General features: G+C 30.9%; 1 protein-coding gene across 4 annotated transcripts in view; it reads left to right on the forward strand.

Annotated features, from left to right (window-relative positions):
• The first annotated feature begins 978 nt into the window (after positions 1-978).
• Positions 979-13,749, forward strand: part of LOC126780336 (intermembrane lipid transfer protein VPS13B) — a 52,124-nt gene continuing 39,353 nt past the window's right edge. For all 4 annotated transcript variants that reach the window (XM_050504718.1, XM_050504720.1, XM_050504719.1 and 1 more), the window contains exons 1-16: positions 979-1,125; positions 2,638-2,876; positions 2,956-3,133; positions 4,430-4,487; positions 5,130-5,317; positions 5,518-5,656; positions 6,655-6,872; positions 7,189-7,370; positions 8,520-8,699; positions 9,300-9,443; positions 10,699-10,886; positions 11,387-11,523; positions 11,943-12,156; positions 12,358-12,587; positions 12,915-13,046; positions 13,558-13,677. In XM_050504718.1, the coding sequence (XP_050360675.1) occupies positions 2,784-2,876; positions 2,956-3,133; positions 4,430-4,487; positions 5,130-5,317; positions 5,518-5,656; positions 6,655-6,872; positions 7,189-7,370; positions 8,520-8,699; positions 9,300-9,443; positions 10,699-10,886; positions 11,387-11,523; positions 11,943-12,156; positions 12,358-12,587; positions 12,915-13,046; positions 13,558-13,677 (2,401 nt within the window). In that variant the 5' untranslated portion in view covers positions 979-1,125; positions 2,638-2,783. The remainder of the gene's footprint in view (positions 1,126-2,637; positions 2,877-2,955; positions 3,134-4,429; positions 4,488-5,129; positions 5,318-5,517; positions 5,657-6,654; positions 6,873-7,188; positions 7,371-8,519; positions 8,700-9,299; positions 9,444-10,698; positions 10,887-11,386; positions 11,524-11,942; positions 12,157-12,357; positions 12,588-12,914; positions 13,047-13,557; positions 13,678-13,749) is intronic.

The following is a 13,749-nucleotide window of genomic DNA, read 5'->3' on the forward strand; positions in this document are numbered from 1 at the left end:
TTGCATCGATGTATACGCATCGTGCTTCCATTTACTTAAATTATATTTGCATTAATTATTACAAAATATGAAAAAATATTTCTACAATTTATGTTCTGTTCTTTTCATTTTTTATCTGATTAATCATTTTTGAAGTAGAACTCTATGAAATGTTGCGTTTAAAGGTTTTTTTTTTACTTTGGAGAAACTTCTAGATTTGGGTCAATTGGCTTAAATGCCCTATACAAGCATTGTTTAAAAATAGAGTATACATCTTGTTGGCAATATACATGTAAAGAGACATGTACAAAATTTTAGCTTATCATAGGAATTTTCGAGGTTGACACTTATTTTCAGTTAATATACTACTACATTGATATATTTAATTTAGACTGCCGATACGGTTAATGAGTTATTAGATTGTAAACAGGCCTTAGGCTCGCTAATAGATGTTTCACATCAATTTATAAATGATTGACGTCTGCCTAACCGATGTCGACCACGGCGGCCAATTTGAAAAGCAATTAGCCAACTACGCGGGAGTCGGGACACATCATAGTACACCACCTGTGCACTATGTACGCAAACACAGGTGCACTCTGTGTTCCTCACTGTTATAAATTAAATATTTTCTTTTTCATTTGTTTCAATTGAATATTATGTTACTTAAAATACAATATACTTATCCATATTAACATTACTTTTATTGAATTGAACTTAAACTATTTTTATGTTTATATGAAACCATATAAAATTAAAACAACTTTTATTGAAGTACTAATTTATTTTGTTATTTCTTAAATATTAATGAAGAAGTTAAATGTTTTTGATTATTAATTTATACTGTAATCAACTTAAATTAAAACATAAACATTAGACGATTTAGATTTAGGTGACCGGTAGGTATCTATATATTTTTTCGCTTTTGTGTACGTTACATTATTGTGATGGACAATATGTCAAATGTCAAACATTATGTGACATTAGTAAGAGTGTTTTGGAAGTTCTAGTCGGCAATTTTTGCGATTTCTATTAAAACATTCCTGGTCTAATTCCACGTTTAAAAATCCAGTTCAAGTGTATTGTTTACTAATATCAGTCATAACAACTAAAATGGCTAATTTCGGATGAGTCGTTGGTGTTATCGTACGTGTGATTGAAGTGCATTTCCTTTTTAAGTTTATTATCGGCTTTTTTTTAATGCTAAAATAATTAATAAAGAAACATAAAATTGTAGACAAAATAATAAAATATAAAATCATAATTTTTACTGAAAATAAAAATGCGATCAATGCAAAAGCTTTTCCTAATCAGTTATTGATTTTAGTGCATACAATCCGATACCATTGTACAAAAAAAATTATCTGAACATTCTAGATATCTTCTGAAATATAAGATATTTCTCGTATAGTTATATACACAATATCAATGCAAAAGCTTTTCCTAATCAGTTATTGATTTTAGTGCATACAATCCGATACCATTGTACAAAAAAAATTATCTGAACATTCTAGATATCTTATATTAGATATTTCTCGTATAGTTATATGTACATAATATGCTACAAGAATATAAGAGGATCCCTTAATGTTTTAATATAAAAGTGTCCAGTGAAAATTTTATTAATATATATTTATTTAAGATTGATTAGATACATATATTAATATATATCTAAACAATCTTTGACTCTATATATATATATTCCGTCCAATCCAGCATCTTGAAGACTTTTTCTAAGCAATTTCGGGAGTATGTGGATGTTGTCCTTGGTGCTGTAGCCTGATCGAAGCTGGCATGCACTGAGTGCTGAAACTCGTTAGTAGGAAGGTTTTTGACATCTCTTGAAAATATACGTGTTTTAGGAGATAGGTTAATTGTTTTTCAAGTCCTCATACTTACTTCACGTTGCTGGAATCTTGCCTTGTTGAATGACATAATTAAAGATTTTAGTTAGTTCTTCTGTAAGTTTAACAACAATGTAACACTGGGTGTTTTAATTTTGTTAAATAATTCTTGAGCCGCCCTAATCTGGGCTTAGTCAGCTTTGTTGTGCTCCTCGGAGTAATGATGTGTAAGAAGGATGAGCTGATCGTCAAGACTGATTCTGATTGTTTGCTCTGATCTTGAAAAGTCAAACTGCCAACAAAATCTCTCTACTTCCTTGACAATCTCAGTTGTAGAGCTATAAATCTCAATTTTTCTTAATTTTCTGATCTTATCTGACAAAAAATATAGTAGCTTGCATAGTTGTCTCAAAGCTCGAATGTCTCAGTAACGAGATTTTGTGCATTGCCTCTTCTCTCTGGAAGTACATGTAACAGATTTTACTATAGTATTTGCACCAGCGAGTCAGTCATTTCTTTAATACAGCCAGTGGTTTCCATCCCGACAATCGATTGAGAAGTTGCATTTGAAAATTTTCTTTGAGAATTGTAAGTCGGAGACTTGTGACAGCTTTGAAATCATATTTCGAGTGGCTTGAACAAAGTGGTGATTACTTCCAGTGCTAAATCTATTTTTCAGAATTAGGCACAAAGTATTATAATTAAGAAAAACTACCATTAAAAAAAATTTTTATATTGACTGTATCATTTAATAATTAATATATACTAAATGTAACAAAGAGTATCTAATCATTATGCTTACCTTGAAATATAGCCAAGTGTTTTGTATTTAATGATGTAAATAATACAAAATATGAAAAATAATGAAAATGCCATTGATTAAATACAAAATCATTTAAACATATAATCTTACAAACAGTAAAATGTGAAAACCAGTGTTATTGAAGCTGAGTCGTTAAAATGTCCATGTTCAAAATTGAAAATTCTGTCACATCTATACTTTTAAGTTATGTTGAAAAGTATGTCCAAGATTTCAACCCTGCTAATGCCCAAGTAAGTTTTTGACAAAAATATATATATTATAATTATTTATATTATGAGCAAGTAATTCTAATGTTTGTATTAATTATAGGTATCACTTTGGGGTGGTGGCATCATACTGCATAATCTGGTTCTTAAACCAGATGTTGTGCAGCAGGAAGTGCCGTTACCATTCACATTATTGTCTGGACGCATACATCAGCTTCTTATACAGGTTCCATGGACAAAAATTATTTCGGAACCTATAGTTGTGACCATCAACACTATGGGTAAGTTAGTAAATTTATTCATATGATATTTATAGGTAGGCAGGTATCTACAAAAATAGTTTTATTGAGTGTCACCTTGAGCAATTTGGTACGACCAAAACTGTTCAGATTGGCAAATTTACTTTTTATACAATTTTACTATCTGTGGTCAAGGATTTAAGCTGTTCAGAAATAAATCAGATATTATTTATGTTACAGTTCTCTCAGAATAATATCGCTTATGTTTTCTGCATAGGAAACCTACTGATATGTGCTTATTGAACTTACACATTTCTACTTGACAAACAATGGTGGAAATATTAATAGTTAAAATACTTATATGACTAATTTTATCAACAATACAATCCCTTATGGTGTATTTATTTATGTTTATTTGATATGTGTTTACTTTATTTCGCTATCAGGGCCACACCTTAAAATGTACCAACTGACACTAGTACAGTAGAATGTGACAGGTTAATTTAATTAAATTATTTAGATGGTAATTTCATGTTTGACCTCAATTTGGCTAGTCTTCCTACTACATTTTTGTTTAATTTAATTTAACAAAGACAAAGCCTGCTTTCTATTTGTATATATATATGATTTATTGACCAAATTTTATATCAAAGCAACACCTTAAAAAGCATTTCCTGACATTAGTACGATAAAATGTGAAGGGTTAATTTAATTAAATCATTAAGATAGAGTAATATTAGACTGCCTCATTGGCTTAGTGGCTAGTTATAAGTCCGCTGACCCGGAGTCCTGGGTTCAATTCCCAGGTCGGTCAATAAAAATTTATTCGGTTTTTCTGTCAGAAAATTCTCAATAGCAGCCCGGGGTCTGGAAGTTGGAAGTGTGTACACCCCCTCTCTCTCGGAAAGCACGTAAAGCCGTTGGTCCTGCGTCTGAACTCTTTCCGATCGTGTCGGATTGCCGTCCCATCGGATTATGAGAGCTAAGGAATAGAGAGTGCATCTGTGTTTGCGCACACACTTGCACTATAATATGTCCTGCGCAGTTGGCTAATGTCTCTTGAAATTGGCCGCCGTGGCCGAAATTTGTCTGGATGTAATATTAAGAATATTAGACTTTAACTTACCTTGTCTACTTTATTGATTTTTCCATACTAGTTTCATTCTTTTCCAAACACAAAGTCTTCTTTCTTAGTATGCAACTTGAAATAAAGAAATACATTTACAAATAATAATTATCAAATTCCTTAATTTCAAAGCAGATTCAGGCAGTGAATTCCCAGTGTTTTTAAGTGTATATAAATCTATATTTTAATAAGATGATTATATATTTTTACAGAATGTATATTGAGCTTAAATCCTCCCGATGGAAGACCACCACCAAGTGAAGCTCAAAGGTATATTTATTTTAAAATAAATAAAAATTAAAATATATTTTTTTTAAATAAATGTATACATATTGATGTTCAGTTTATCTTCTTTTCATTGAATGCTTTATATATAAACTTATACAACAAAGCAATCGATTTTATAGTTGAATGCAGACTGCATTGTAAATAATTTATGAGTTTAATGGACTTCTTCAAACATTATTGATCAGATACGTTGAATAAAATATTTAAAGATATAAAGGAATCGTTTGATGATAACATCTTACTATACAATATACAGATTACTATATAATATACAACTTACTATATAATATACAACTTAGATTATTTCATAAGTTCTTAATACTTCGTTCAATTCAATTATGAATTAAGAAAAAAATGATTTTATCAAATCTCTCAAACACAAAAACATGACTGATGCATATTTGCGTAAGTTCATAAGACGTTTTTATAAATAATTAGCAATTACTAATACTATCACATCCGTATTTCTATAATGGATAAAAATATTTAGATCACCAATCAAAAAAAATTAATAAACCTATTAATATGTTAATATGTTACGACTATATTTAATATTGCTTTGTCTTAAATTTGATTATATTTAAAATTTACGGATAGCTATTTACTAATAATCATTTCTTTAAGGGGAAATTCTCTGGTAATGAAACCACCAGGATATATGGAAGCACTTATACGTCGCGTTGTGAGCAATATTTCAGTGCGATTGAATTCTTTAATAATTAAATATGTCCAGGATGACATTGTGCTCTCCATTAATGTGAAGAAGCTCTCAATTGACAGCGTGGGGGTAAATTGGGAGCCTTTATTTGCAGGTACGTCATCAAACCAAATAAGCTATTCGTTACCATTTTTCTTTTATTGGGCAGTTCAGAGTGAATACTGTGATGTTCTTTGCTGTTTGAATAAGTAACTTTTTTATGATATCATAATGTGCCTTATATAATTAATTATATGGAAATATTATTCACTGTTTTTTTCATACGAAGTATTACAGTCGATATAAATTTTACAGATATAGATCCATTTGACCCCGCTATTAGGAGGACAGTCCGCATTGATGACCTGACTCTATGTCTTGATAGGACTGATTCTGATGGCAAGATCAGATTCTATTATGAACCACTCTTGTTTCATTGTCAAATGGAATTAAGGTAATAATAATATATCTAGTAGCATTGGTGTAATATACGTAAATGTTAGCTTTTTAGTTTTTCCACCTAATTCATTTATGGAATCTGGTATAATGTAAAACATACTTTGAATTTGAGTGTTTGTTCTGCTAACTGCTCGTTCCTAGTAAAAAAGACGCATCTACGCACAATTTTTAAATTTTACCCATATTTAGAATAAGTAAAAAAAGACGCATCTAGCTGTATTTCTTATTCTTATTCTATAACTTCCACAAACTTAATTAACATTGCATAAATAAGACGTAACGGATAATTTAATCAAGAACTATGGTATAAAGACATTTCTGATGGTTACTAAGTTGAAACGACGTAATCATATAAATACGACTATTTTACATTCAAAAAATTAACAAGATCACATTATAATGAAAAGAAGCTTCTGTATTTTGACGGGTTATAAAGACACAATTACACTGCCGTGATAATTATGCTAGCGAAGAAAGACGTTTCTGCGTAAATATGAGAATACTTACGTACTATATTATATTATTAATACTCTAATATAATGTTCTAAATAAATGTATAATGCATAGCCACAAAGAAAATACTTTTATTTAAAAAAAAATTCGACACAATTTTTTTTAATTTTTGAAGTATAAATCATATATTTTTTCCACATTTTACTTGTTAGTCTTTTTTACATATGACGATATTTTATTTTATTAATTTATTTAAATTTAACAGTTAAATTAATTAAACAGTAACAATTTGGTTAATTATTAATTAATTTTGACACCATTTATTTTGAAATTTTTAAAAATTCTCCGAATTCACATATTGTATATACAAATTAAATATTGGAAATATTTAAAAACAGAAACTTGTCTTTGACCTTATGTAAATAACACAATTCCTCATCCTTTTGTCTCTCTAGGAATCATTAAAAATATTTTTGGTTTTTATTTATTTATATATAAAAATATTGACTTGGTTATCATGCTTAAAATACTCCATTTTAGAGTATTGACAAAACTCGTATCGGCTAATACTCGGCAAGCTCGCAGTGTGTGCATTGAACTGACATGTGGCTGCCTGGCGTGGGTACTTAATGGCGAACAACTCATGATTCTATTACAACTGCTGGCAGATAGATCATCTTGTGAAATGCCTAAACCAAATCCACCATCAGTCCCTACTGAAAATCCTAATCCACCGATCGTACAACCACCGCCAATGGGTAAGTATTCTCGGCTTAAAAAAAATAAGGCGATTACTAATATTTTAATACGAGCTAATCGCCCTGGCTTCACACGAGTAGATAAGAAGAAAAATATATTTTGGATAGGATTTGCGAAAACTCCGTTAAAAAAAAAATATACATAAAAACAGTATTATTATGTTTACAAAGTGATTGACATAATTTGAATATGAGCTCCCTCTGTTTTAAGTTGGCTACTTGACTTATCAGTAAATAGTTAACTAATATATACTGTAACGTAATATTCCGGCTGAATTCTGATGTCAATACGTTATAGCGTTTTTTTTTTGTCTAGATGGAGCGTCGTCCAACTTAGAAGAATCGACTAACGGTGAAAGCTGGTCGGACTGGGCTTGGTCATGGATGCCTACATTGAATCGCGAAGGAATCAACGAGCCTACTCTTCCTCCACTACCCCCAGCTCCTGTACCAGTTTCATTTACTGCTTACTTTCACGATGTTTCCGTGATGTTTAAGGTTTGTACATGAATGTTAAAATGAGTTGTAGTGTATTCTACTGACCGAGTGTTGAGTGTTCTGTCTTTTCCTTAAAAAAAGAACTTTCTTCATACCGGAATACAACAGTAATAAGTATTACTGTTTAGCGGTGGAATACCTGATGATTCGGTGATATCTATATATACATACCGGCTTGCACAAAGCCCCACAAAGTAAAAGTTAATTTGACTTACAACTACAGTAATAAAAATGTGAATTTGTTGTTTGTTTACTAAATGTGTAAGAAATCCCACATAAAGGTGTAAAAACTGTTTTAAGCTAATTTGTGCCTCCGCTATCTCTGAACATGTAGGAAAAAAAACATTGATTACTAATCTAACTACCTATCTAGTATATAAATCACTATATATAATATAGTCTTTGCGGCGACCGCCTAAAAGCTTGGTATGCTCTATGGTATGATATGCTCTAATACCTTTTGGATATAAGATAAATAATAAACCATCGATCTGTAACATGTCCAATTTTTTTTATTTTTTTATTTTGGTCAAGTATTAAATTGCCAATTCAAACGATGGATAAAAAAACAAAAACATTAACGTTTAATTTTTTCTTATATAATATAATATATAGAAGATTTATCACAGCAATAAATATTATGTGAGAGGCTGGCCAGCAGTTGTGTCGAGAATAAAGGTGTCAGGTTTAAATTTTTATATTCTACCGATCAAAATTCCATCGAATAATGAAACAGTGCATCTATGTTTTATACATCAATTTTACGAAAAAATATAACAAGCAAATTATTTTTATGCTGTCGCCGCTGAGTTTAATGCAAGTCGCGCGCTCTACTTTGTTTTAAGTCTAAGATTTTGTCTGAACAAAAGAACTAGTATTTTTTTTTGATTAAAAGATATATATTTTTTGTACTTAAATGTTATCAAATTACATAAGTTGAATGACATCAAATTAGATAAAGTTTATTAGTTATTATTAATAAAATAAAATTTAGGACGTTTTTTGCAAGATATTTTCAAGAACTTTTTAAGCTTTTCTAAATTTTAACGAAAACGATAAATTATACAACCATGGGAAATTTAGTGAGAGTTTTTGAACAGGCGATGTAATAATTCCCTTAAAGTGTTAAGATGCATATACATTTTTCAGATAACAGAAACCGACGGCTTCGGTCGAAAACGCACCCGTGTTATTCTAGAACTTAGCGGTACAAGTGCGGTCATAAAAAGCTACATATGTGCGCCAACTATATCACGGTTTTCCTTCGGGATTCGTGACATATTTTTTGGAGCCGACGGCAAGTGTGTATGCGGTATATGTTCAAATGCTGTGAGTTATTCAATTGTATATAATTTATAATTTGCTATACCGTGACTAAGCTTTCTCTCTCACATGTGATGTTGTACTCAAATTCGACCTTGATATTTTACTCTCATCGTACCCAAAGTAATTTCATTTTAGTAAAATGTTTGGCATATCTACTAAATCTTAAGATTTTGGTAGCTCGCTAATAAATACAAAAGGTAAAACGCGATAGAAAATGCTATATAATGTTATATACGTTGTGATAGTAATGACACTGGCTTAGTTGTTCGTTAAACTGAAACTCAGTAATACAGAGTATTGATATTTGGCGGTAGAACAACTAAAGGCCCTACACAAAGCCTATCATTCAAGGTTGATGCGCCCAGGGTCACGACGCTTTACTACTTAAACATATTAATAATTAAATCTATATTCAAGTATTAATAATCTGTCTGAACATTTCTGAATGATTTTTGACAATTTCTTAATTAAAATTAAGCATACATAATAACGATAAGCGATTATGTGAATTTTCTTTTAGATACGACAATTGACAACAAGTCTTTTACGGTGTAATTTTATAAAAGTTTTCTATTTATTAATATATATAAATTTCTTTCAAAGCTACACGACGAAACAAGAGTTTACTTGCAAAGAATCAAATTACAAGATGAAGAGCCTTGGTGCTGGGAGCATGAAAAGTTAAATAGGCAAGTCAATGAAAACGCTGAGGTGATTGATGAAAGTTACAGAGAGTTCCCTGAAGAGGTAAGTAATCGAGAGAGAGAGAGAGAGAGAGAGAAAAAAAGAGAGAGAGAGAGAGAAAGGAAAAAATAGTAATTAAAGTAGTACTAAAAATATTTACCCAAAGGGTAATAACCGGCTATAAACTAGGTATAACCGTGTGTGGTGCGCGCAGTTAAATAATATTTGTTTACGTAGGTGGCCCACTGGCCCTTTTCGTAATAAAAATTCATTAATATATTTTTTAAATAGTGTTATTGCTTTGCATTATATATATTGTATATTATAGTAGTATTGAATATTTGAGTGATGATGTCCTTAACTGACTAGTCAACCGCGCAGGAAATACTCTTCTTTTTTTAACGATGGAAAAACACATTACGCGTTTCCCCCACGGGAACAGTGGAGGTGGGGCTCGCCGGTGTCCAAGGCGCCGAGTGCGCCCCGAACACCTACTAAAAAACTAGCGGTACCCTTTTCGTCTTAACGAGAAGTGCCACGGGATCGCTTGCGTATGCTACCGTTTGATGAACTATTTCCTCCCTTTACCTTATGTGAGAAAGCAAGTAACACGATCGGAGAGAGGTTAAACGCAGGACTTTAGGTTCTTTCCGACCCAACGCCGACTTCCTAAAACTGAGCTGCTACTGATTAATTCTTGACAGAAGAAGCAGATTACTGTTTTTATAACTTTGAACGTCGATGAAATCTCAGAATCTGCGGTTTAGTGGAGTGCAGTATTGTGAAAAATTACTCGAGGCTATCGAACCTTCAAAGTTCTAAGATCTCGTGATGTTTTAAAGTTTCACTCTATAGAAGTCGAGCCTTCAAGGCTTAAGAGCCATAAACAGATGTCTCGAGTCGAATTTCGAGCTTCGTTTATTAAGTATCCGACACGCCTGTTCTATAAGGTTAATTCTTATCATATTGGTTAGGTTCCTTAAGCAATTTTCCTAAAATTAAAATATTCGAAAATCCTTAGCGTGTCTCTATCCTAAGGCTTACAAACTATTATCATCTTTTGTTATATGTTACACTACAGTAACGGGCAGGGCAATCGTTGCATGTCGTTTCGTTATATAAATCACGTGCTTAACTAATATATAAATTTACTATATAGTATTATTTCACTAAATCTCCTCTAAGATCAGAAAATATCACAAGGGGGTGATAGCCGCGAGAAATATCTGTCCAATTCGAACGTAACATTAATGTCACGTCTAATAAAATTAGTATTAAAGTTTTTTTTTAATTTGCATTTAATTCATAATTTTTTTAGACATACGCGCAAGCCGAAAATTTAGGAAACACAAATCGTGAGGATGATGCACGAGCGAAAGAAGAATTGCTTGATGACTTTTGGAAAAGGATGAATCCAGTTATTTATTTAGAGCATAATCATGAGAGGACGCCAGCCGACCAATATCAAAATCCATATGATAACCCACCGAGTGACTTTGAGTACAGGTAACATAGCATATCACTTTTGAATCGTAATTTTTCGAGATAAAATTAAATTTAAAGATGCCACTAGCTTGGAATGTACAGAAGGGAGAATCTCAGTAGTTACTTTTTCGACAATGAAGACACAAAAAAAAATTATCCTTCGTGAAAATCAAAGAATACTAACTCCACATTTTTTTATCATCTATATAATCTTTTATTGAGTAATACGCTTTATTAAATTTTTTCTTATTGAGATTAAAATTTATTTATTGGTAAAGCTTTAATTTTATTATAAAAGCGAATACCTTGCCAAAGGAAGGATGAATGACTTTGCGGAGACGGAAATCTATTGTATATATATATATATATATATATATAATATAAAGGAAATATAATAAAGGTGTATATTCATTAAAATGCTATGTCCTTTGTTTGTTTCATACTATTTTATCTTACATTCATATACCCTTTTCATCAACCTTGAGCTTATATACCATATAAATAATTTATTGTTACTCTAGCGATTGGGTGGAAGACAGCGACATGCAAATACGACTTCAGCCCATGTTATGCAGTATCTCAACGGGTCTGTTTCATAGAATAGCAGTGATTAAAAATATTTGTAAACGTTACTTTGAATCGAAAAAGCCGAGTGTCGGTATGTTTATACATTAAACTTTTTATTTAAACATAATTAATTAAGATAAATTAGCTAAGATTTATTTATAATTAATTTAGATTTTTTTTATTTTAAATTTAGAATGAATATGTCGTTATTTAATTATACCCGATGTGCGCTTGTCTAGAAAATGCCTATTCACTTTTGTCTTAATGATGTAACGCGACCGAAAGAACCACGTGGCTAAGCGTATGAGAATTCATCTAAATAATATTATAAACCCGTTTATAAGCTTGTGACGATTGATGGATGGATTTTTGTTGTTCTTTCACGTAAAAACTACTGAATGAATTTGGATTAAAATTAGATTAGGCGTAGCCGCGGGTGGAAGCTTGTATATATACCTGACCTCGATCGATTGAATATGTTTCGCGGTAATTCAAATATAAAATTTTTAGAAATCAGAATGCGCCAACTTACTGTTGAAGAAAGAGATGCGTTAAAACATAACCTACCACAGCGACACGCTAAAATTGAAATAAACGGTTTCCGCTTACGCCTCATACCAGCAAACCATTCGCTAAATGAAGTTCCAATTCTACCGCCGCTCATAATAGACCTGGAAGTACCACGAGCAAATGTAACGATTACCGCACCTCTCTACCCTCACAGGTAAAAACAATTATGAATATTTTATGAATATAGTATTGTTAATATTATTAAATATTTTCTAAATCAATTAAACAAATAATGTAATGACGTAATATTTTCATGTAGAATTACATTTCTATATATTTCTATCCTTAAGACTAGACGAGAAAAAGAGAGAACCATTTTTCTGATCTCGTTACTTATACGAAGATATTTCCTCAGGGTATGTTCAGCAGCATGTCAGGTGAATAGAGAGTCAAAGCTATTGCAACAAGCGTCTCGCTTACACATGAGTTTCGATTCAACAATAAATGTTGGCATTCGTGCCCTCGATGAAGAGACACCGAGACCCATCGTGAGTGCAAACACACGCATTATCTTACACTCGCTGCTCAATAAGAAATTTTTCGAGCACAAAGAAGCTACTCAAGTCGGCGTCACCTTTAAAATAAGTAAGTTAAACTTCTTACTCTCCTATAAAATTACGACTGTTAAAATGTGTTTTTTTTTTTAAATTATAATATAATAAATTGGACAAAACCTTATAAAAATTATTAAAACTGTCATTCAGTATATTATGGCGTATGTTCGCTATGAATGCTTTGAAAATTTTATATTAATGTGATTATTAGTTTTAGCTTGAATCGAAAAAAACAAAGTAAAAGTTATATCCTTGATATAAGTTTGTTGTATGTTGTAGTCGATATGTTCCGGACATTATTACTTAAATATTAATTAAAGAAGATGATATTAATCGTTTGATTGTTTTTGATAATTAGGAGAGTTGAACGTGTGCGGCACAATGGCTCGCTTACAGGCAGCACACCAAGTATTACAGTCGCTCCGTGATGAGAATTATACGGATCATTTACGTAACACCACTCTCGTTAATGATGCGCTACACGACGAAGGTAACTTAATATTTCAATAATATATACAATTAAATATTTATAGTAGAAGTTCATAAGTCATTTATTTATTAGAACATTTTGATACTATTAATGCTATATAATTTATTAATCTACATATTAATACGTGAACATTTTTGTCGTATATTTTTTTTAATATTTATTATAAAAATTAAGCGAATTAGATTATATGAATATATAACTATACACTTACAACCTTATACGAAAGTTAGTGTGCTACATATGTATACAAAAGGTCCTACTCAAAATCAAACTACTTGATTATATAATATTATATAATAATTTATTTCATCGCGAAATCAGAAAGCATTTCTAAGTTACTCCTTGTTAAGTTTTCTTTGTTACCCGAATAATAATTGCTTTAGTTCTGAAATGTGTTACCAATAAAATAATTTTATAATAATCTTCAAAACAAATATTTCATTATTATTTTTCACAAATAAATGATATAAATAAATATATCCGCTTGAATTTTTGTTAAAATGTCTTGTAGATTATGTGGGAATCGATATCACAATAGAAGAGCTACTGTTCCGCAAATTCATTACGAAAAATATCAATACACACTTCTTGACGCTTGATTCCATCAAAGTTACTGCATTTCATTTACCGGGTAAGTTTATCGTAATGTCAACTTATTATAGTGATTAAAAAAATGTCTATGTGTATCATTTTCAATTATTAA

The sequence above is a fragment of the Nymphalis io genome, chromosome Z (assembly GCF_905147045.1).
Source record: "Nymphalis io chromosome Z, ilAglIoxx1.1, whole genome shotgun sequence".
Taxonomy (NCBI): domain Eukaryota; kingdom Metazoa; phylum Arthropoda; class Insecta; order Lepidoptera; family Nymphalidae; genus Nymphalis; species Nymphalis io.